The 25,339-nt window shown below is 36.7% G+C and overlaps 3 protein-coding genes across 8 annotated transcripts in view; 2 read left to right on the forward strand and 1 right to left on the reverse strand.

Moving 5' to 3' along the window:
* LOC139134769 (MAP kinase-activated protein kinase 2-like) overlaps positions 1-14,188 on the forward strand; it is a 21,999-nt gene extending 7,811 nt beyond the window's left edge. For both annotated transcript variants that reach the window (XM_070701808.1, XM_070701809.1), the window contains exons 2-8: positions 2,933-3,072; positions 4,179-4,243; positions 4,732-4,935; positions 7,067-7,142; positions 9,723-9,933; positions 10,288-10,368; positions 10,935-14,188. In XM_070701808.1, coding sequence (XP_070557909.1) covers positions 2,933-3,072; positions 4,179-4,243; positions 4,732-4,935; positions 7,067-7,142; positions 9,723-9,933; positions 10,288-10,368; positions 10,935-11,075 — 918 coding nt within the window. In that variant the 3' untranslated portion in view covers positions 11,076-14,188. The remainder of the gene's footprint in view (positions 1-2,932; positions 3,073-4,178; positions 4,244-4,731; positions 4,936-7,066; positions 7,143-9,722; positions 9,934-10,287; positions 10,369-10,934) is intronic.
* A 2,598-nt stretch (positions 14,189-16,786) lies between these two features.
* LOC139134771 (protein kish-B-like) lies at positions 16,787-20,052 on the reverse strand. The gene is made up of 3 exons (XM_070701816.1): positions 19,876-20,052; positions 19,072-19,203; positions 16,787-17,606 (listed from the first exon to the last, which is right to left on the reverse strand). Exons 1-3 carry the CDS (start codon positions 19,883-19,885, stop codon positions 17,524-17,526), a joined length of 225 nt encoding a protein of 74 aa, XP_070557917.1. The 5' UTR covers positions 19,886-20,052; the 3' UTR covers positions 16,787-17,523.
* Positions 20,053-20,091: 39 nt separating this feature from the next.
* Positions 20,092-25,339, forward strand: part of LOC139134770 (uncharacterized) — a 47,900-nt gene continuing 42,652 nt past the window's right edge. For 2 of the 5 annotated variants that reach the window (XM_070701813.1, XM_070701814.1), the window contains exons 1-2: positions 20,095-20,477; positions 20,781-20,834. In XM_070701813.1, the coding sequence (XP_070557914.1) occupies positions 20,307-20,477; positions 20,781-20,834 (225 nt within the window). In that variant the 5' untranslated portion in view covers positions 20,095-20,306. Of the gene's footprint in view, positions 20,478-20,780; positions 20,835-25,339 lie in introns of all 5 variants that reach the window. The other 3 variants (XM_070701812.1, XM_070701811.1, XM_070701815.1) reach the window with 3 other exon arrangements.

Raw genomic sequence — 25,339 nt, forward strand, 5'->3', positions numbered from 1 at the left:
AGCTTTGATATTTGGTATACAGGTTCCTACAGATAAACTTAATATGATATATAGAATATATGATGAAATCTGCAATTTTGTATTTTTGGTGCAATTTTTGCCGTTTTTGGTCAAAAAATGTGTTTCTCAAAAACTACTTGTCTGATGCCTTTGATATTTGGTATACAGGTTCCTAGGGGTTCTCTTAGTGTGATATAGTGAAATTTGATGAAATCTTCAATTTTTGTATTTTTGAGTCAATTTTTGCCGTTTTTGGTCAAAATATTTGTTTCTCAAAAGTTAGTCATGTTATAGCTTTGATATTTGGTATACATTTTTATACATAATTATGATGAAATCATCAATTTTGTATTTTTGCAGCTAATTTTGCCATTTTAGGTCAGGCCATCCTGCAATGAGCTATCAAAGATCTCAACCTTCTTCATCAATACATGTCACGAAAAGTTGCTCTCTACATAACACAGCAGAGCTCTGTCGACTATTGGGTCGCTTGTTTTTTTCAAAACCGCTGGTCAGACAGCTTTAATATTTGGCTAACAGGTCCCTAGGATGACCTTAGTGAGATGATTTCATACAGTCAGGAAATACTTAATTTTGTATCCATGTCTATAGTAGCTTCAGGGACATTGGCCCTATGTTCAAGATAATGCGGTGATTCAGTAAGCATTTGAAATGGTAAACTGTATTTGGTGTTGAAATGCTGTAAAAAATAATGAGAAAACATAGCTGAGGTGATTTCAGCAGGTTTGGTTTCCAACAAATATATTCAAAGTTTTTTTCAATGTTAAAGAGTCCTGGCAGATTTTGAAAAAAATCCAAACAAATGTCAATAACAAAATCAGCCACAGAAGGTTTGTCAAAAAGAAAAGGTGGGATAGTGGGAAAAAAGAATGTACAATGTATCGGATAAAAAGATAATGTTCCTCATCAATCTTCCAGACAACCCCCTTTTATCAAATGGTACACCCCTGATGTATTTTTGTGTGCAATTAACCACGCAGTGTATTTTAGTTTAAGATGTCAATCAAGTTAGGTAAGGATTTGAAAGGAATAGTCAAGTTCACCACAGTTAAATTTCTTAACTTTATCTCTTGTGTCATCATCCTTGTGTAATTGGTTAAGTTTGTATGTTGCTCCAGATGTGGATGCACCAGCTGTTCTGGAAGAAAACAATGTTTACTTTCCCTGTAGGGTTTCTGAGTTGATGATTATATGTTGAAATCTCTCCATGTATCTGGTGCATGGGCAAAATGTAAATACTGGTTGCATGTTATGTATTTCAGTCTATGTCAAATATTGTAAATGAAAAATCATGAACAGTTTGCTGTGTGCTTGTAAAAGATAACATGTTTGTCAATACATATTAAAACTGCCTTGCAGTTTGATTGTCTTAAAAATTATCACAGAAGTAGAAAACGAAAAGAAACTAATCAAATTGCTGTAACATATTCACCCCCAGTGTCTGTAGGCCTATACTTAACTATTTTATCATTACATTCAGCTTTTTGTTATATCTTTATCACTCTTCATGGGCCAAGGCACACTTGGGGTCAATGTCATCACTCTGTGCCAGTCTGTGAATGTCAGTCTGTCTGTATGTGTATGTCCATGTTTCATACAATTGTTGGTTTGTTTTGATAACTGTATGGAGCGAACAGTGATTATTGTCACTATTTTTTGAATGTGTTTTTGAGTCTCAAGTCATTTACTCCATTACCTTAATTTCATCGAAAGTTCTCACTGAAATGAAAAGGAGCAAATTAAATTTCTAAATTTAATTTAATGGACTGGAATGGGAATTCTTTAAGCCAGTGATCCGTGGAATAATTCACAGGTCAAATTGCTGACCTGTGAATTACCAGGTAATTTTTTTCCTATGTTGTATATGATAGACAGCTTTGCTCTGCAAAACTTGCTTTCTATGCCTGCAGTCACTTTTGAATGAAGTCAATTCGATTGTTCTCAAAGGCTGGTCTTATAAAATGTAGACTACCTTCTTATTACATGTATCATTACATCATAACAGCATGAGATAATTGAATACCCTGGATGTTATGATATACAAAATGTATGCAGACTTTGAGAATTTGACGACAATGTGAGGTCACTGCTTCAGGACTTCAATGATCCATTTAAGCTGTAGGGGCATCATATATTACATCCATTTGATTGTACCGCGTCAATACTTCTCACATTCTATAAAACTTATGTCCTGATTTTTTAGTAGGATATGGCAAATAAAAATTTCACCTTCCAAAAGAAATTTTGACAGAAAATATCAAACTTGGTTGTGTTTCCTTGTATGATACATGTGTAGAATGGTCTACCCATACTTTCAATCATTGTTTCTTCTTAATGAAAAAAGATACACGGTGTTCAACAGACTCGGTGCACCAAAACATGTGATGGTGGTACAAACCCACATTCACAAATGGATACCGTGCATTATATGGTCTCTTCAAATTGTGGGTTTTACCCATTGTCTCTTTTAGTACTTATGCACTTAGTTGCTGTGGTAGTTATAGAGTAAACTCTAGTTTCATTTGATGATACTCTGTCATTGGTTGTGTAACAGACTTAAATTAATGCCACACTCATCCCATACTTTAGATTTCTTTGTTAACTATTTTCCTTCTCAAATGAATGCATTCAGATGTCTGTGTGAGTCATGTGATACAAAGTACTATACAAATGTTTGAAAAAAGACTTGTGTTTTTGTTTGCTTGTCAGCAACCCTAGTCCTATATAGATGGGTAACTTTTGACAATTAGTGAATACTTGACCTTAGATGACCCTAGTTGGTAGGATTACACATAACCTTTGTTTCTGTGTCCAGGTGAACATCCGGTTAAATGAGCACATTGCCTGGCATGTATGTAATCTGCCACATGTAAGACTCATATTTATAGTTTGTTTTTCACTCTTACTATAGGTGCTAAGAGACAATCCCAAAGCCAGAAGAGAGCTTGATTTACACTGGAAAGCCTCAGGGAGCCTACATATTGTCAATATCATAGATGTCTATGAAAATGTCTATAAAGGAAGTCGGTGTCTGCTAGTTGTAATGGAATGGTGAGTATTCAGACATGACCTTGAATTCCAAGTCATCCTCTGTAGAATTTGTTTTCAACTCCTGTGGATTTCAATTTCAGAGTCATCATTGTTTGATGATGTGTTATGACCGTACGATCTTGTGTTGGTCAATGAATGGTGACATTTTTTTGGCTTCAAGTAAAGTATGATTAGCACTGCACACCATCACAGATAATCAGCTTTTCTGTAAAGACTTGTTTGTTGGTCACTTGATATTGAAAATATTAGAATGGGCTTTGGCTAATATCATGGCCCGAGATCATCATAGTGTTTAAAGTACTGGCCCTTTATGGCAACAGCTAGAGGTGTTGCCACAAGAAACATACTTGTGGACTCCAAATAAAGCGTAAACTCGTGAGAATTGAGATCATTGGTTTAAACAAATTTATCAAATGGCCTGCAGCCAATACAGAGGCATATGTATATGTTGAAGTGGGATTTAATATGTTAAAGTGTTTGAGTGCCTGATGTTTACTGAATATGTGAGGTAGATGATCTCCCAACCATCTACAACATTTGAAACACACTAGGGGAAAAGTAACTCCTACATAATAAAAGTTAACAGGGCCAAAAAATGTAAAGATTTGGTTGTCTTACAAAAATGAAAAGATGATAAACACCTGGAACAGTGGTAGTGTTGAATTGTACTGTGAAGTTGTAGCAGGATGAAGATGGTAAGTTCACTGTATGGAACATATTGTATTCATATGGTCTAAGAGAGATCAACATTTTCTGCTGTGCGTAGCACAATCTTTGTGTCATAGGCAGACATGTAGCTAGTCTACATAGATGCTAGAAAGGATGAGAACCATACTCTTTTCTCTTTTTTTGCATCAGTGGTTTACAAACCATTACATTACACAGGACATCCTTAATCACAGTCAGAGTGTCCGCCTAGCGTGTTGCTTTTCATGCTCATCAAAAACTTTTTAGAGCTACTCAGATTTATTTTAAGATTGCCTTCAAGAAGAACGATGCATATGAGGTGGATGTTTAAATGAAAAAAATCACATTCCTGTTTGCTGACTGTTTTCCACTTTGTCTAATTCATGAAAAATTTTACTTGCATTTTAATTTGTTCACAGTATGGAAGGCGGGGAACTGTTTAGCAGGATCCAAGAAAGAGCAGATACAGCATTCACAGAAAGAGGTAAGCTAACACTCTATGCCGAACAAAAGTAAACTGTCATTGATATGCATTCTTGTTATCTCAGGCTGGCTTTGGTAATTGTATACCTTCAAATTCTGTAATATGTACCAATTCTCTCATAACTACATAAATGATGAAACTTGCAATATTTTGATCACCGTGAAAAGGTGGTTGCACATCATGAAAACATCACGTACATGTGTTTGTATCCAGATATAGTTGGTAATTTAGCAGTCTTCTCTGCATTCATGTAGACAATTAGATCTTTTAAGGTAGTATATGCCAGATCCTTGTGACTTTCACAAATGCCAAATGCCCAGTAACCAGAGTACCAACAGCTCAAGGCCATTAAACTCCACATGTGGCAACAAGGCAAAACCGTGATTGAGTCAACTATAGCTTGTTCTCCACATTACTGGTAATCTCCCATGTTGTGACTTATTGCTGAACTTGCCACTCAGTTGAAAGTTTATTTTAAAAATTTACAGAGGCAGCAGAGATTGTAGCTGACATTGGTAAAGCCATTGCCTATCTGCATAGTATGAACATCGCACACAGAGATGTCAAACCAGAGAACTTGTTATATGCAGATACGTCACCACTGGCACTCCTTAAGTTAACAGATTTTGGTTTTGCCAAAGAGACAACAAATACAATGCTTCAAACACCCTGCTATACCCCATATTATGTCGGTGAGTGAACCCAAAACGCTATCATGCTTTTTATAGTGGTATGATAGCATGAATGTGTGGTTGTCAGGCTCTGTTTGTCATGATGAGTGTTGAAAATCTGTAAATCTGAAAATAGTGTATCAATAGGTCAAGAAGTGAAATCAGGCCTAGGTAAGAAATATTAGCAAAGCGTACGGTCCATATCGTCAGGATGGAATTCTAGATAGCTAAGCTACGAAGTCCCACCTATGAGATGTAAAACACGATAGTTGATGACAAAATCTAGGTTGTCAAGACGCAATTTTGACGATTTTTCCCGTCATACATGCCGTTTCAACATGGCGGCCTAAGATAACGTCGATGCGAAGGCAGCAGTCGTGGTAAGTTTTTACCGTTATTTTTAGTTTTGAAGTGAGAAATCGTAAAAAAATGTATCGCCTTCCGGGTCAAATATCATGGAAAATGCCCTCGTGAAGTATTTTTGTCGAACGTTTGGTATTTTTAGAGAGATAGATGTTAATTGCGGACTGCTGTGGGTCTACCAGCAGATCTGTGCGATTTGCAAATACTAATAGGAAATAGAGCAAACTTTGCATGAGTACCATTTAATAAGCTAGACCCTGCACATACGGTAATCTCAAAGATCAGATGGTAGAAGTCGCATGTTGTATACGACCAAGTCAACGAGTTGAGATCTTAAATTGCACTGCACTGCACCATACCGTGTACCATACTTGTACTGATACGCACGTGGTTTTCTATGGATATCGCACAGATCAGCTTAGCAGACCCACAGCAGTCCGCAATTAACATCTATCTTATCTAAAAATACCAAACGTTCGACAAAAATACTTCACGAGGGCATTTTCCATGATATTTGACCCGGAAGGCGATACATTTTTTCACGATTTCTCACTTCAAAACTAAAAATAACGGTAAAAACTTACCACGACTGCTGCCTTCGCATCGACGTTATCCTAGGCCGCCATGTTGAAACGGCATGTATGACGGGAAAAATCGTCAAAATTGCGTCTTGACAACTAGATTTTGTCATCAACTATCTGTGTTTTACATCTCATAGGTGGGACTTCGTAGCTTAGCTATCTAGAATTCCATCCTGACGATATGGACCGTACGCTTTGCTAATATTTCTTACCTAGGCCTGGAAATGCGATACTGGTAGTTTGTACGGGGTTAGTCACATTCAGCCATAATTCTATCAGTGCTATGTCTATCTGGAGATAAATAAAGAGAGGCAGTATTACTGGATTACACGCACAGCAATGCTTTTCTAGAAATGGAGCCCTGTCTTGCCAGCTCAAGGAAGTAGACTACCCAGCATTCAAAGTTTGGTATTGGGTACAAGTATTTTATGTTTGTCATAGGTGTGCATAGTTCATGGAAAGTCATGACAGACTTGGCATGGTAACTATGTAATATGCAGTTGTAGGATTTGAAAAAGACTTAGAAAGAGTTCAGACAAAAAAAGGCAAGGGGATGAGTTTATTCTGCAAATAGTAACTGAAAATATTGTCCTAAAATAAAAGCATCTGTAGTGTTTTATGCTAATGGAAATGAACATGTTTTCATAAATATGTTGAAAAAGTCCCCATTGGTTTCTATGAGAGTATTGAATATAGTACTACACTGTACCTTCTGTTTTAACCAGATCCAAATAGTCATCATTCTAATCAAATTCCTCAAACATGTCAGCGTTTTCACTACATGTAATCATGGCGAATTGGGGACAAAACGTCTTCACCCACTGTACAATAACAATGAGCTTGACATTTAAGTTGCACTTACATCTGTTTATTGCGTAATTCTTTGTGACAAAGAAAGAAATATGTATGTAAAAATAAATTACCTGTTGAAAGTATAAACTATCGGCTGAAAACTTAAATTACATTGATCATAATTGTTAATCTCTGGGTCTTATCTAGATAGATACGTGTCAAGATTGAGGAGGGATGTATGAAGGGAAAATGTCATTCATGTATGTGTAATTGACCATTCTTAACAATATGTCAGCCATGATATGATGAAATCATTCATTTTGCCAGATAAGGGTGCTTTTGGTTTGAAAGGTGTGATTATCATATGTAACCATCTAAAATTTGTTTTCCATTTATTTTTGTGTGTCTCGGAGCAGCGCCTGAAGTACTAGGACCTGAGAAGTATGACAAATCTTGTGACATGTGGTCATTAGGTGTCATTACATATATTCTGTAAGTATGCACAATTTGAAAAATGATACTTCATATTGAAATTCCACAATTTGTTAATAGAAGTATGCTGAAATTCCTGTGCCTTCAACCGTAAATTTTCGTAAAACAAACGTTACACTTAAGAATTCAAATTCCGGAGCAGCAGTTGAAAATATTGATTTTTTTTGTGGAAGCAAATTCAAGTTAATATAACATAAGATATAATGACATGTGATAGCTGTCTATAGACTTTTTGACATCATGGAAATGCAAATGAGTCTAGAATGTCCCTGAGCATACATTGGAGCAGTCATATCAGCAAACCCATTTTGATCTAGGAAATGTCTACTCTGTAATGTCCATCAAATTTGAACAGATTATCTGTCAAATTTCACAGCTCACAGAGATTTTTCACAATCCATGCCTATGAGTGTTTTCAGTGTTTTCTATATTCTGTTCAAAAAGCATGGCAGATAAGAAGCAAAATTGACCTATTTTATTCTGCGTATAATATATGCATAAGTCAAAACCCTTAGTATGAACAACACTGCATAAATAGTACAATTTGCTCCTGTATTAGAATATTAATTTATTCATTGGTATTGCCTTAAGTGAGTGTGAGGCAGTGTTCCCGCTAAGGGTTATTTGCGCGCTAATTGCGCAGTGTCTCCGACTGCTCTCGCAATGAAATTTCATGTTTTGCGCAACTTTTAGTCTCAGTCATTTCAATAGGTATTAGTTTTGGAAACGATAATTCAGGGTCAAATGTGCAATCTCAGCGTAGATTTTACTTCTGCGTTTCAAGTTTAGCGCCCGTTGGCGGCGTAGTTGCCACCAACCTTCATTGTATGTTGTGACGTACCTCAATAAATTAGCATATACATGAACAGACCCAGCTGTGAGGCAATCAGGTGTATCTCAAGTTGCGCACCCTCTCAAAACCTTAGAGGGAGCACTTGTGTGAGGGAAGTCTTAAATCACTGTCTTACATGAAAAGCTTTCATCAACAGAACAGTTTCATTCAAGGAAATGCAGTGACAGCAAACTTTGAAAGGCAGTACAGTACAGTGTTGTATTTTGGTAATGGTTTTACTTGAACTTCAGAATAGTGTTCCTTTTGTTCTTGACATCTACGCACAGTAATGATCCCATTGATAATAATAAATATTAGGGCTCATTGAAGTCTTTGTTAACAAGATTTACAGTGAGATTCCAACCCTATGAAGGAACGTAGCATGTGAATTGTACCTATAGTACTATGAAGCAATAAACTATACCAGGATGACAATTGATACGGAGCTGTAGTTTCTGCCTTGCTGGACAGTTGACTGGTATTTTTAGACATGATCTTTCACATGCATACTTTGGTTAAGGCTCTTAGCTTGTAGCAAGATGATGTAACTTCCTTATGCTACAGTGGATGATCAGTTGCCGCACAGGAATAGATGATGGCATCAATTAAGACCAGCTTGTTGTAGACTCTGGTGGAAGTAAATCAAAATTAAAATGATGAATAATTTTCAACGTAGTAGCTTAGGTTAAAATTTTAGCTTTTGTTTTATCAGTCACATTATTTGCAGCCTAATGGAATTGTCATTTCCAGTTTTGTACGTCAATATTATGAACAGTGCATGCAACAAAATTAGACAAATTTCAAGAAATTTTGTAAAAAAGTATGCTCATTGTAATGGTAATTTAGACTTTGGACAAAGTTGAAAGGTCAGATGTAGTTGATATTCCATATAAGTAATCAGCCTATGCATGTCACGTAGGCAATGATCTCAGATGGCATGAACGACATCTGATTATAGAGTGTTGCAATTTCCAGTCATGACCTACAAAGTGATAAATGATACTGGCCACACACATCACAGGATATTCTCATTTGCTTCAATAGTAATAGACCAAATTTAACATGTCGTTAAATATGCCTTGACAGTCATATATATCCCTAACTGATTTGACCCTGCATTGTTGTGGTAATAACAATCAAAGAGTTCAACTTGTCTCATATCTTCAAGTGATCTTAATTTCAACCAACCTTCTGGCAGTGCATATTTTGCCTTCATCAGGGCTACACTGATAGAAAACCAGTTAGATGACTTTCCTAGGAATATCACTTTTCTGTCATGTGCAAATTTGTAAATTGTAGTTGGTTATCATCTTTATAATGGCAGCTGTACTTTAGCTATCAATTAAGTGATGTTGAAATTTGATTGATGACCTGGCGTGATACTTTGACGATTTCAATTTGTAATGGCTATGAATAAAATTTTAATTACGTCTAGGAGATAATTTGATATTTATAAAAGTCTGCAGATCAACATGGTGAATGTCAGCTTTGTTCCTGTGGGGAAAGTCCAATGTACGTGAAAGTGCTTTAACTTAAATCAGGAGAAACACGCAATTATAGCTTGATAACCTTTGCATAGACCCAGACCTAAATCCGTGGGCTTGGGGGCATTCCTTTACACACAGCACAATGGAACATTTGATGTGTTCTGACAGTCATGGTTGTCATGGTACCTTTGTGGTGTATTCTTTCCAGTATTGAATTTCTGTTATTCCCACTCTAATGCATGTCTTCCTTTCGTTCCGCAGCCTCTGTGGCTTCCCACCATTTTACAGCAATCATGGAATGGCAATTTCACCAGGAATGAAGAAACGCATCAGGAACGGCCAGTATGAATTCCCCAAACCAGAGTGGACAAACGTGTCTGACGAAGCCAAAGATCTGATCAGACAGTTACTTAAGACAGACCCCAATGACAGGATGACAATTACAGAATTCATGCAACATCCCTGGGTCAAGGTAAAGCTGTTGATGATATCATTTCCTTTGTTATGGGGCAAAAACAGGGTTGCCAAATATTAAAACTTTAAGTGATATATTCAGAATTTTGAGAGATGGTTGGCCAACAAGAGGTAGTGCATTTTATACCCTTATAGTAGTGTCAGTTCACAAGTGTAGTAGATTTCTCAGTGTAGATTTCTGAGCTGCCCACATTTTATCATCCAGTTATCAAATTGCAAGCAACTTTCTAGGTAAGCAGAGTTGAAATTCACTTTCCTAGAAATGCATTAGAGTTAAATGTTATTTGCTGCCTGAGATCACCACTTCTTGAATTGCTTGCCTAATTTGTTGTGATATGATTTTGTTTAACAGAGGGCGTCAGAAGTGCCACAGACACCATTGATGTCAGCCATTGTCCTCAAAGAGGAAGAAGATCAATGGGAGGAAGTACAGGTAATGACATTTATTTGAATTGTGCTTCAAACTAACTTGTATTCCCCTAGTCAGAGGTAGCTTGTCCTGTCTCCTCAAAGATTAACCCTTTTCCTGCCAGACAGTATCACTTCCCCTTCGGCCAACTCAGTGAAAAGCGGTATTGAGCCAAAACCGCATGTCTTTCCACCCACCTTGCTCTGTCTGTTATAGCAGCCTTGGTCCATGAAAATCATTATCATTGTTATAGGGGCCTTCAAATGTTCAAATTTTTTGTTAAAATCGGTATACCAAGTGGGACATGTGTTTTTCACTAGTTTCAACCAACTTGACCTAATGGTGAAATATGAACTTAGCAGGATAAGGGTTATAAGTAAAGGGTAACTCACAGAGGACTTATTCAAAATTCACCATTTCACCATTCCCTGCTGAGTTTTATAAAGAGAGAGATAGGACACACAACAATTTTAAATTTGGCATACAGTGTTTGTGTTAAGGTGCCTTTAAAAAAACCCACAAAATTTGTCTTGGTCTAATTTTTTTCTGTGTGTATAACACTGAATTGATATCTATTTTGTGAATTACAGGATGAAATGACAAACGCATTAGCTACAATGAGAGTAGATTATGACCAGTGCCACATCAAAGATGTCAAAGAATCAAGTAATCCACTGCTGAACAAACGGCGTAAGAAAGCACCTGGCTTGGAAATTCAAATCAGTAAGTAGAAGTGAATGACGGGGAAGAAGAATTAGAAGACAAAAGTATTGCTGTACATGGCAGTGTTATGGGCTTACTTCAATGTAACAAGCATTTCTTTGAAGTCAGGCTGAAAATGCAGCAGGTTTTCAAAAAAGGCACAGATTTCATAGTGACAGACACGTTACCACAGACATTGGAATCAGCAGTTTTTCACCTCATGGCCATCCATTGTGTAATGGATCATCGGTAATGGAGTCACATTATCTCAGTGTATAGTTTGATTTGCAGACTTTTTTCGGGGGTGAGGTATTGTATTTGATGGAATATATTTGTGTATGCATGCATGACATGATGTTGCAGTGAACGACAGGGTGCTGGCAGTACACCTCACAGATTTCTGAAGGAGAATTTATCACCTGTCAACTTTTGATTAGAAATAAATTGGAAAACCTAATCAGAAAAAACATCTCATCAAATTTTGCTGCACTGAGGTGCTGATATATGGTGTAAAAAAACTAATTACTTGGCAAATGGCAATTACTAACACAGCGTTCTATGAGTTTGAACAAAAGATACATCTTTGATTTCCCCTCTGTACCATATCAATGCACGCAGTCATATGATAAACTATAGGAAAAATTTTTACTTTGATTTTGTAATGAGATGAAATATGAACCTCTTTAAATACAAAATATATGAACACTATAGCAATAGGATTTGAACTAAGTGACCTAAAAGATGTGATAGCCAACTTGTATATTCTTGGTGTATCTGTTGTGTTGGATTCAGTGTAGTAATGCTACTGCAAGTCAATGTCTGTAGGCTCATGTGTAAATACATCAGGGTAATTCACCAAATGTTAGATTAGGAATCAGATGCAGAGTCAGATGCACACTTGCATGGTCCCATGTGACCATTTATGCTGTAGCAGGGTGAATTAGGATTCAGATTACAGATTCAAATGCAGACCTGCATCAAACCACAGGCCCTAAATTAGGGTTTATGATCAAACTCCAAGTTAAATATACAGCATGTATCACACCTCTGTTCAGAGTATATGTTTATATCAGTGGTAACCCCACATGTACAGCTGAAATTGTCCAATTTGCAACAAGTTGATGGATAGTATCTTGTCAGGGTGAATAGCCTACAGCCTCATTCTGCATGACCTTTATACTTCTTTAAAAAGGAAATAACGTCAAGAGATTGCAGAAAAAAATTGTATCTTGTGTAACCCTTTCAGTCGTACAATCCTGTGTTGAGGTCCAAAACAGTGTATCTCATTTTTCAGTTTTACCTGTGTACTAATCAGTGTTATGTTTATCCCAGTGAATTTTTTTGCCGTTTTACCCGTCATGAAGAAGAGAATAGCTTTTTGACATTTTAATGTCTGTTCGTATGAATTTTAGTTCTCAAATGTTGTTACCTTTACATTTAACATGTTATTTCAACAGTTGTGATATTTTCAAATGTTCTGAACAAACCCATGAATTCAACAGTGTTCACTCACCTCAATGATATTTTCTCATCAGTATATGCAGCTGTTATGTGTAAAGAGTTCTCCATGTAAGTTTGAATAAACGTGTATTACATAGATATCTGTATGTCGTGTTTTGTCAATCTTGCATTTTCAGATTTTTCCAACAAAACTCAGCAAATACCACAGGCTCAGCCTTCTATTAGGCCATCATATATAGGCAAACACTGATATTCACTTCAGAGTGACAACTCATGGAATTTGGCCGACTTGTAATTTTTGTGCTTGATATTTTCTACATTTAGTTAAGTTACTTTCATGTGCACAATGGCACAAAGCAAGTTTATAATATAAGGAAGTGAAATGGCAGTAGTCTGGGGGATTTTGTTACTGTTAATTTATTTACCTGTAGATAAAATCACTTCTACATGTTATGGTCAATGTTGTATTTCCAAGTTTCTTGCGGTCCAAAATGAAAGGAATGCTGAAACAAGTAGAAAAGGATCAGTGGCTGATTTCCTTACAGATACTTTCATTGTCTCTAACAATATGATCTTTTGCTTCAAATTGCATGGATCCGTCATTGTGGAATCTTTCTTGCCAAGCCAGAATCTGACATCAAATTTGGCTTTCAATAAATCCAAAATCATCTGCAGTGATGTGAGAATGTAACCCAGTGGCAATTCTTCACAAAGGTACTGACTTTTGAAGGCAAATGGAAACAGTAACTGTACAACTTGTATCAGACAATCACATCATTGTTTCTTTTCTGAGTGGAAAGCCAAGCTTTCAGCTACTTCTTACCAATTGCAGATAAACCTCTACACTCTTCCTGATGACAAGATGAATAGATATACCAGCAGTATTGAAATTGTAACTGTGGCTCAAATTTTTAGTATGTCTATGTGCAGTTTGTCATCAATGATTGTATATTTCACTCTACTTGTAAGTATTGTACTTCTTTAACTGTTGCTAACATTACTATCATCATGGACTTCTGAATGTGCTTGCCTCATTGCTAGCATTTTGCTGACCTGTGACAGGTCAGTTGTCTTTGAACTTGCTTTCCAAGTGCCCTTGAACCCTCAGTTGTGTCATGCAAACCAATGAAGTAGGTCACATACATCGTCACGTCAAGAGTTCCCGTATCACACAGTTGTTAGTTCCTTTTTGCTGACCATACCATAGGTTACAGAAGTGAGCCACTTCAAGTACTACAACTGTAACTCCCTGTGTCCACAGAACTCAAAAGATTCAACAACTAGCTCTTTGTCAGTTATTATTGTATTTTGTATGTAGCACCGGATAAGCTAGATAAACTTGTAGGTATGTAGCAACTAGTGTACAGTACCTTACAACTATGGTTGTATAAATAGTATTTTTATACATAGTTTCATGCCGAGTTTTTTGTCCAAAGATTGCTTTTATTGCATTTGAATTTTTTGTGTATGCACACCACTGACTAGAAGTAGATAAATTTCATTTTCTTAGAATAGTATTTTACTTGCATTATGCTATTTCTTTTCCATATCAAACAGCTTATTAGAGATGTTTATTATTGTATAACTTTGTATTATTTCACTTATCTGTAAAAGTGGAGAATGCATCACCAGATGTTGCAAGAAAAATAATAAAGACAGTATCATAGACTCTTCCAAATCAGATCAGCTGTGAGCAGCAACATCTTTGCACCCTGGTACATTATCAAGCACCTCAGAGTGCTGATGTTATCATCAGAGTCATGGTGTATGTCTGTAGATGGGTGTGTGTGTGTGTGTGTCTCATTTAAAACCAAAATGTTTGTTTCTTAGAAAATATGCACATGTGTATATCGTGTTCCAGATAATAGCATTGAGTTGGTTGATTGACAACCAAGCTCTTGATGACTTTATGTAAAATCAAATACTCTGCAATCTTCAGAAAGCTGACACAATATTGCACTCAGTAGTCAGTAGTTTATCATAGCATACAATGCATTGTTTTGTGGTTCCATTGCCACCCCTTGTGTTTCTTTGTTTAACCCTTTGAGTGCCAAAGTCAATTTTTGTTGCCGTTATACAATATAATGCCAGCAATTTCTTTCAGATGTAGACAATTTTTTTCTGATTTTTCCCACAATTTTGGTCAAAAAGTGTAGCCCACAATATATCACATCCATTTAGTCCAAAATCATGGGAAAAAAATTACAGAAAAATTCATAAAAATTGGTAAAATGTTGCCCTGATATTTTAAGGGAAAATTACAGTGCTCAAAGAATTAACGTTCCATAGACAACTGACACCAGAAAAGCAAATGTGTTATGTTCAAGAAGTTTCATGGCAATGTAGAGGCAACTAAACATAAAATAGAAATGGCGGGAAAAATTGTTTTCCATTTCAAGAAGAGACAGAGGTTCAATTTGTTTTAGGTTGCTGGAAACTGGAGATCCACCTAAAATATTTGATTGTCAGTTTTCACATCTGCCTGGAATTCTGTAACTTTTTATGCCAATTATGCATGTGCAGCAATCAACTTCAATAAAACCGAGTTACACAGTTGTCACTTAAGTCTTTAAGATTTGTCTCATAACAAAGTCAAAATTTAATTTGAACTCCACATTTTATCTGTGAAGATATATATACATCACAACCATGGACCCTAAATGTTACAGTTTCAAATATACAATAAGCAATCAAATGCCTTATGCTATTCCTCTGGATTTACATGACCCTTTTGAAAACCAGAAGTACCGGTAGGGTTCTGGGGTTGCTTAACAACCTGTTCACCCCTGTAAACAGATCCAAAATCACAATGGATAACAGTGAGTTAGGGGCATACCATAGGCGTTTAAGGGTTAAACTTCCTCATGAGCGCCAGACATGGCGAGGGGCTCAAGTTGTGTAGTGCGCCCTCATTAGCTGACTCATGGAATTCTGTCTGATCATGGGTGTTGGAGGTGTGGCAGCACTGTGAAACAAAGGCTGCTCAAGTTGAACAAGGACCAATCTAGGTAAGGAAAATGATGAATTTTAGGGTGTTCATGAACGAAAATAGTATGGAATTATGTCTACTTACAAAAGAACAGCATTTCTTTTTTATCTGGAGTCCAATCACACAGTAACTATCATTTTCATATTTTAATAGCCAGTGTGGTTCAATGTTTCATGTGATAGCAAACTAGTGTTTATCAGATCTGGCAGACAGCTTGCTGACTTTTAAGTTCAACTACACTTTAGAAAAAAATATTCATTGACCTGAAATACAGAATTTTATGCTTTATTGCAAAATTGTGAAAATATTGACATCATTGGTGTTTTCAGAGAAGTGCTGATAAAAACAAAGTCTGTACTGTTTCCCCGCAAACTGACGATACACACATCTTCTCTTGGAATACAAAGTTCCAGTAGATTGCACATTATCTGTCAAGAGTACCAGAATATAACTGTACAAATGCTACAGCAATGCTGGTAGGGACTATAATCAAGTTTTCTGGCCAAAGTCAAAAATATAGAGTTGAGAATCAACATACTCCATAGTTTAGAATAAACTTACTCCATCTTCATAAGTATATCTTTTGCATATTGACTATCCATTTTAAATGCCTGATTATTGCAGGTGCATTTAATCAAGTTCACGACTGTAACTTGTTGATGGAGTAAATACAAAGCTCAGCTGGGTTTTAAAAGGAAATCCCTGCATTAAATATTTGTGAGACTGTATAATTCTGATAAGTTGGTAAATACCAAAGCTGTTTTCATAAAAAGTGAAAAAATGCTTCTGTAATCTAGAGATGTCAATGCAGAATAAAAAGAACTACTGTTAGAATGAAGATTATCATTATGTTTATACTATGCAAGTTTGTAGAGAGCCATTTCCTGTTCTTGATACATCAGATATACCTGTAGTGGAACCAAACCTCCCTATGATGATAGCCTAATCATAGACTTTGTCATCAGGTCTCTTTCAGCTAAGACTGCAAGTCTTTGAAATACTGAGAACACAATACTTAGCCATATTACTCTCCAATATGGGCCTAGGGGCATTTTTATAGTAACCTTGAAAGAGACTAGACTGAAAGATCCGTTGCTTGAGGACGCTCCCCTAGTGTAGAGAGCGCCCTCAAGCGACACATCTTTCAGTCTAAAACTGAGACCTGATGACAATGTCTATGATTAGGCTGCCCCTAGGCTTATGTATATGTCGGAGAGTAATATGGCTTAAGTATTTTGTTCTCATTATTCCAAAGACTTGCAGTCTTAGCAATCAAAACAGCAAAATAAATTTGTATACCAGAGAAATCTTTATTAATTTATCAGTGCTAAGCTTTGACTAATCTCAGTTTGGTTGATATGTACAAAAATTACATAGGAAAAAAGGCTTTCTATTACTCTAACCAAGCTGAGATCATAGTAATCTATCAAAATAACACATTGCAACATGAAATCCCTCATTTTCTTGTATTTATGGATAAACTGTCCCTAATGTACTTGGCACTGCTGTCTTCTCCATACTTGACACTTGATTCAAACAGTAAATTTAACTTCCCCATATAGTATGCCACCATTAGATGGCAAGCAATTACCAGGGGTTTCTGTTGCCACGGCCATTTGGTGGGGGGAGAGGTTATTGTCCTATTAATTTAAGTATCTGTTTAGCTACAGTTGTTTATTGATTCACAGTTTTTTTCCAATATAACCTCGGCAGTGTGGATTGTGTTCACATAAGATGTATGTAGTTATGTTATCCACAGAAAACGGAATACATGTATGTCCTTCTTCCATCCACACTCGAAAGTTTGTGCAGGTATTGAGCACTTCTTTGATATTACATTGGCATTCATGTATATTTGCTCTCCCTATCGTGAAGAAACCAGACACGATTGTCCTTGTTCCATGCTTGGAATACAGGTAATCCATCTCAGGACATCTACCTTCCATCTCATTCCCTGCCTGCATTTCTGTTCATCCAACCAGTCTGAGTCACACTGGTCTTGGTTCTCCAAGAACTAAGCAGTAGCTTTACTTGAGAAACATGATGTAAAATGCCATGAAGACACAGGTTGAGGCAACCGCTAGGTGCAATCTTGTACCAATGACTGCAGCTGTAACACAGAAGTAAACTTCCTTATGAAATTCCAAATATGACATCATTGCAACTCAGCTGATGCAAGACTCTGTATTTTATCAAAGGCAGCAAATTGTAACGTTTCTTGGCCTCTCCTCTGTCTATATCGATGCCATTGTATCAGAGGAGAGCAGAAATGTTATTGGGTTCACAAAAACAATTTCTTGATTTCAAAAATGCTATAAAAGATTGCTGCAAGCCTGAAACTCAAAAGCATAAATTATATGGTAGTAGATCCACAAATGTACTCTTTTGACATTGACGTTGAATTGAGATATAAATCAAGACGATAAATTGATTAGGATTTTTTATTTTAAACGTTCTACCATTCATCCAAAATCAGGTAGCGTCCTCTCATACACTGAGATGTCTTGCATAATATTCTCTATTACATCAATACATGCAATGCTTAGAAACTTGAGGAATGCAAATAAAAGCAGTTTGAAGGTTGGCCATGGCACTGAGGCAAAATAAAGTACACTATGACGATGATAAAGAAATTGCTTGCTTTGTATTTCCTGTGATAAGCTTTCATTATAAAATGGATGCGGCAGATTCTTTCAAGGCAGACTCTTCAAGGGACAAGCTTAATGATATTATATCATACCAGTATATTGATGGTGCAAATACAGCGATCTGATTGGTCAAGACGCGAAAAGAACCATGGTATATTGGCAATATACAATGGCTGGCATACGCGCGAGCTCTCAGCTTGAGCAAAATCTGTTTATGACATTCCACGCCAGAATTTCAATATACTGTTATGATATAATAGCAATAAATCATACCCAGCGACGGTATACCACTTGATTTTGACCTGTTCACTTCATATATGCACTTGCTACTGCTCGTGCATATATGTCATGAACTGGTCAAAATCTCGTGGTATACTGTCACTGGGTGTGATTTATTGCTTAAATATACCATGAACCCTGTCATGAAAGGCAATCTAAATCCAGGACACAATGAGACATTGTTTTAGCCAAATACCACTTGAAATTGAATGGGACTATGGCAGCATACACAGAATACTTGAAGCACCGACGACACATCTTTCATACACAGGTTTTCCATGACTATTTTCACACAAATATGCACACACAGGACCTAACCTGGTATGAGATAAATGAGTATGAAACTATAGTGGTCATTTTTTTCCCCATTAGATCTTTGTGTATGGGACGACATTGTGTGGAGTCTAAACTCTTAGAGTTCACTTGGCATAATGAACAGATATGTAATTCACACACATGATATTTTTCAAGGACTATCTGTTGACATGTAAAGAGGTTTTCTTTGTACAGTTTGAAAGTCAGTCCTTACAAAATAATTACAAAGTCCTGCTTTACTTTTTTAAACAAAAAAATTTGCCAATGCTGCTTCTGGTAAGTTCACGTAATTTTGACACCAAGTTACACCTCAGTGAGCTTTACAAAACTTACCCTTGTAAAATACACCCATAAATCCTTTTTTCTCAGATAAAAACCATTGCTTCAATCTTGGCACTCTTTTCATATACGCACAGGTACATATGACCAACAAACCAAAGACTATAAGGCCATCAAATGAATACACTGTGGAAATATACAGGAAAAAATGTTACTGTTACTGCAAGACCAATGAACAACCACCGACCACTGTATGCAAATTAACAGTGGGTTACTTATACCTTTAGCAACGTTTAGATATGCCAAGTACCAGTAACTTTTCAGTATTTCTTATTTTTATCAGTGTTGCAAAAATCACATCATTGAATGAAGTAATATTAGGCCTTTTCTTTGGAAAAAGTGGATAGAGGGACTGTGGTTTAGGCAACTCACTGTACCGACATGTACCAGGATATATATCTGTACTGTAGCTCTCTCTCTCTCTCTCGAAAGTATTGTGAATACAAATATGCTGGGCTAAAAAATACAGTATCGTAGGAAAACCACTCATTCTCTACATAAATCCGTTGGTCATTTTTCGATTATGCACTCTATATTCCCTGAATGGCTTTACAGTTACATGTTGTATGTGGTTTCAACAGTAACATACACTGACATCAGCGGAGGCATGTTACGGAGGGAAAACCAGAAATTATTTTAGGTAAATATATGGATCTTTTCGCGACTTACAAATTCTGTTCAAGTGTACATGTGGCTGTTTTGACAGTTCTGCAAGTTTGATGAAGTTTGCAGTTGCGTGTGCCATGCCACGCCGACAATCTAATGACCACCAAAAAATTGTAGAATTGAAATACCTACCATTCGTCATACTTAGCAGTACACATAAGATATCGCTATCTATACATATGGGAAATTTTGTGATTTGTAGTATTACACGACGATGTCACTGAACGAAACGGTGCGGACAAAAATTTTATGGGCTTCTGTTTACGTGGAAGCAGATTTCGGAAGTAAATATGGCATCCTTTCTAGAGCGAACAGAACTCTGGGAAAAATCGTCATATTCAAATTTGAGGTCACCACATCTCACGATTTGTTTTCATGAGCGACCTCACAGTCACAGGTATATAGAAACCAGCTGCTGTGCACAGCGCGAAGAAGTGTACGATTTCCGCTAATTCGGAATAGAAAAACTCGTTCCTCGCTCATTATTCGTCTTCGAACTACCACCTACACCCTTACATGTTGTTCTTGTGTCAAAGCCTAGCGGAGAAGCGGACGTACGTTCGATGATGGAGGTATTTGTGGCCAAGTATGACTACGAAAGAGAGAGGGACGATGTGCTCAGTTTCAAGAAAGGTGACAAGTTTGAAATCACGCACAAACCTGATGACAAGTGGTGGGCTGCAAAAAGAATCGGAGATGGTTGCCTCGGATATGTACCAGCGCTTTATCTAGAGGTACAAGTAATCGAAATGTTCAATATCTCAGCAGAATAGTCAACAGATGCGCAAAACCGTGCCCCGAGGGCTGCATACAAGTTGACGTATGCTACGATTCTCGTACTCAGTGCAGTAGCACGTCCAGTCTCAAGTCAAAGCGTAATTCGGTGCAGCGTTGCATTCTTTCGAAGATTTCGCTCCTTTCCTTAAATCATGGGAGCTGCTAATTCAAGCGTGACCCCTCACTGTTTCACGTTTTCACACTAAGTCAATTTCTCTCACCGGAAAGCTTATTGTACCTCGTTTCATGTTTATTCACAGCCTTCCAAAGACAGGATCGTCGGCAGACTTATACCAGAAGAAGTGAGAAAATCGGTAGGTGTGGTAACAAAATCACACGCATGTACACACCATTGTAAATGCTTTACGCTCTTTCTGGTGTTCAGCTGTATTGCGTGTCACATAGAAGGCAGATTGTCAGAGAGAAACAGTCAAAGACAACGATTCGAACCACAGATAGTAGTACAACTACTATGTTCGAACAGTCATATTTAACCAACCAGTTATGAATGTCATTAAAAATTGTGCGTTTGTTGTACTCATAACACAATTATTGCGAGGTACAGCACCTTACATAAGTATTGAGGAGGAGATGTGTTTCTACTGTACAACGTGTTGCCTTATAATGAACAACAGCCTAACAGGCAAAAGTATGACAACACAAGTTGCATCACAATAAAAAAGGCAATGATAGCAATATCTTTGCTATTTATTAATGAAGACGCATGCTTTGTAGGAGATGTGAACTGAAATATTTGACTCTACACATTGAAGTGGAAGTTAATTATGATGCAAACATACAAACAGGACTGATGAGAAAGATTGTCCATGGTGAAGCATGTGTACTTAGTAAAATAACGATGAATATTTTGATGAAGAATGATGTTAGTTGGCAAATGTATGCATTTCATTTTTGTTGCCTGCAGCTGTCTACATTTTCCTGGCAGGTCTAATATTAAAGGGGATAATTGTAAATAAATCTTACAAAGATGAGCCTGAAATTAGCCAAAGTGATGCAGTAATATATTGAAGTGAGGGCTTTGTTAACAACAGATAACCATTACTTGCTGTGCAGGTGTTTCACTCCATATCATTATAACTGCTTTTGATTTGTTGGTACACGGAAGTGAGTGAATGCTTTTTGGCATGATGTCAATTTATCCGGTCTCGTAAAAATTGTGTTGGTGATGTTAGATAGCATTGTTTCTTTGGAGAATTTCCTCCGTATCTGTGAAATGTTTCCGCAGGATAGAAAATGCCTTTCAATAGGCTGCATGTGTTATATCAGCAAAAATGTTGATTTCATTTTTATCAATGCTGACTAGGGCACTGGTGTAATGTGCATGCAAGATGAATTAGATATTCATATTTTGATTGATAGTCACTTTTATATGCAGACTGCATACACTGTTTGAAAAGATTCCATGTAAAGGAAGAACCATGCGCAGATACAGAACTACTCAACCACTTGCAAATACAAATGTAATTCAATTAAACTCCCTTAATTGCAATAATTGCATTAAACCATAATTAAGGCATAAAACTCCAGAATGTCAAGGGTCAACTCACTTTGAATGGAAGCTGTGGACAAATTCATATACGTTGACTTTCATTAATGTACTGCAGAATGCTGATGTACATGCATGGTATAAAACATTTCACAACTAGTGTGTCTGTCCAGTCTGACATCAGGTTTACTTGCTTGTACAAAGCTCACATTGTTATTGCTCAGAAAAGAGCGATTGTGTACACTGCTGTTCAGAACCCATGTACTGTATATTGTAGCTGTTTACCGTAATACGCATAATACATCACCACGAGGCTCTATGTGCCTGAATATATATTTGTATTAATCATACGCCGCATTCTGATGCCAACGATTAGTGTTCTCAAATTGAAGAAAATGCAACATGTAGGTCATTACACTGGCATGTCAAGTTACCGTAAAAATTGCCATCGCTTACCAATTAGAGATTTCCAAGCTCTTTTAAAGAAAGTCAGTCTTTATTTTTCACATCTAAATAATCAGTACTTGCTATGTTCCAGATATTAATGGTATGGTTGTATGTCCCAATGAACATACCAAGGCAACCATTCTGTGTTTAGTCGTGAACAATTGTCCATCATTGTTGAAAAATGTCTTTCAATAATACATTATGGAAAGGGTATTAATCATGCAAATTGTGTTTAGCTTCTTTTTGTACTGATACATTGTGATGAATATTGCTGGCAGACATTGCAGCTGGCAGATTTGAGAGGATTAAATATGCACAAGTTATTAACAGCACCTTACATTTGCAAATATACATTGCCTTTGGCCTTGAAGTGCTTGTAATGGATATGGACAAGAACAGATAGTTTTGACCTTTCAAAAGCAAAGTGGAACTCTAGCGTGTGATTGCTATGATATCAGACACACAGTAGCTGTACTGGCTGATAATCGTATTTGCTATAGGTAGACTGACAAATGTCTTACATGTAAAAATTCTGATCAGTGCCAATTTCACTTGTGTTTGAAAGCTGACCAGGAGTTTCTTAGTGTTGACCTAGATGTCTGTATAATTGTTGCATATTCACCAATGAGGTGGTCAAGTATGATTGGATAGAGCATTTTTATTATGTCACTTTTTTTTAATTACCAGTATTAAACTCTATTAAGACTGAAACTGTATGTTTGGCCTAGAGACACTTGTTGATTCAGTGTGGGCTTGATGATGGCACAACCCGGGCAAGCTGGTTTGATCGTCTTTGGAGAAATGAGTGGTATTTCTCCCTGTCATGAAGACTAATAAGCCTTTTAGTTCATTGTCTCATTATAAAAATACATGGTAAATTACACACCTCATTATTCGTGAAATTACCTCATCAAAATCTGTGACCTCACCAATCTAAAAAACAAACACTCTCTAGTTAGTTCATCAGCCACTTATATGAATTACTGATTTGGTATTCCATCATGCATTCTTCACTGACACTTTCCCTATCTTGATCTTGAATTGATCTGCAATCTCTTTCACGCATGAAAAATAAAATGTCAGAGTTGATTACTAAACATGGGTTGTTCTGCTTTGGAAAATACCTCCTTTTATGGTCATCGACTCTGTTTGTTGCCATTGAAGTGAATTCAGTTCCTCATTTGTGCACAAAATTTCTTTTGATTTTCAGTTGTTGGATTGCTGATTTTTCAACCAAACTCGTGTTCGGACTCCCTATTTTCACTTTCCTGAATCGGGTGAAATGATAACTTGTGTAGTTTGGAACAAAAATATAAGAGAAAGAAAAAAACCCTGTTCTGCCATCAAACTGATATTCTTAGCATAGTATAATTAGGGACTGAATTACTGCTGTGTAAACTCACTGCCTAATGTTGCTCCATGCAACTAAAGATAAACTTCACTTTTTGCAAAGATACTGCAATATTGAAAGATCATTTGCTTCTTTGAACAAGTCATTAAGTTACAGAATTGTAACATCTTTAAATTTTGCAGTGAATAGGAGGAATCAGTATACAGTATGTACAATGAGATGTTTTGTTCTGAGTCAAATAATGACTTTAATATATAACATAATCATGTTATGTTATACAGTAGCACTTGTATTCTCAAATTGATAAAAAATAATTATCATCATTTGATGATGAAATTTCTTTCATTTTTGAAGTGTCTTCCAAAAATCCAAATGAGACGTACTAAGGCCAAAAAAAAAAGAAGAAATGTTTCTGGTCAGGTCTCCCTTTAAAAAATGGTGCGGCGACGCGCATTTCATTTTTTTTTTTTTTATATTTTTTTTTTCCCTCAAGGGAGGGAGGAGGGTCAGTTTTATAGTTTTATCAATATAGTCACATATATACTGTTCATGCAGTCACTGATCATGCCCCCCACAGAATTTTCTCTTTCTCTTCAGCCATTTTGGTTTGGTGTCAGCCACGGCCGCCGGCCACAAACAGAAAAAAAAGGGTGACGCGCTGTTGTTCAAGTGACGCGCGCGCTGACCAGAAACATTTCTTTTTCTTTTTTTGGCCTAAAATCAATAAATCTGTGCATATCAGAGATTAGCAACGTTGAATCCAATGCAACAAGAAGAAGATAACATGCTGATTACTGCAGAATTAATTCACTTTGTACAGGAGAGCTACTGAAGCATAACTTGATAATTAATCACAGATCCAGGGGACGCATCAATTTAGCTCGTTGCTAGGATGTCAACCAACATCCTCATTTGAATTTCTAGAAATGCTGTTTCATATGATAACTGTTTTATCCATTTTCATTCATCAGTATTTTCTGTTCTACAACCTGTAGCTAATGTTTTATTGGCTTAGCATGAAATAAAATGTCAGAGGGTCAGCTAATGCATCAAACTGCTTTCCATTCTGAAGGGTATTTGTTCCATGGGAAGCGTACCACCCACACCTTGATTGTATGTCAACTTCATTGAATTTCACTTCTCAGATAGTGGTTTGCTATGCAAAGTACAGCTATGCCCGGAGGTTTCATCAGTGTAAATCTTGAAGCTTTTTTTCGCATTTGATTGGCACACATCATTTCCTACATGTTCCGAATATCGTGAATAGTGGTTCCTCTACGTTAGCAATTCTCACATGCAATAAAATCTCAGTGTGTCTTAAAGGTCACAAAAGTCTCCCAACATGTTCAATCTATTCAAATAGTATTGTCTCTCAATGGATGGCAGACTTGATTACTCAGCAATGTTGTAATCAGTGAGTGTGATTGATTTCAATTGTAAATTATACCCCATAGCAATAACTGTCTTGGTCATTCATCAGCATTGAATAGAGACGGCTGAGTTACCACTTGAAA

The sequence above is a fragment of the Ptychodera flava genome, chromosome 6 (assembly GCF_041260155.1).
Source record: "Ptychodera flava strain L36383 chromosome 6, AS_Pfla_20210202, whole genome shotgun sequence".
Classification (NCBI taxonomy): Eukaryota; Metazoa; Hemichordata; class Enteropneusta; family Ptychoderidae; genus Ptychodera; species Ptychodera flava.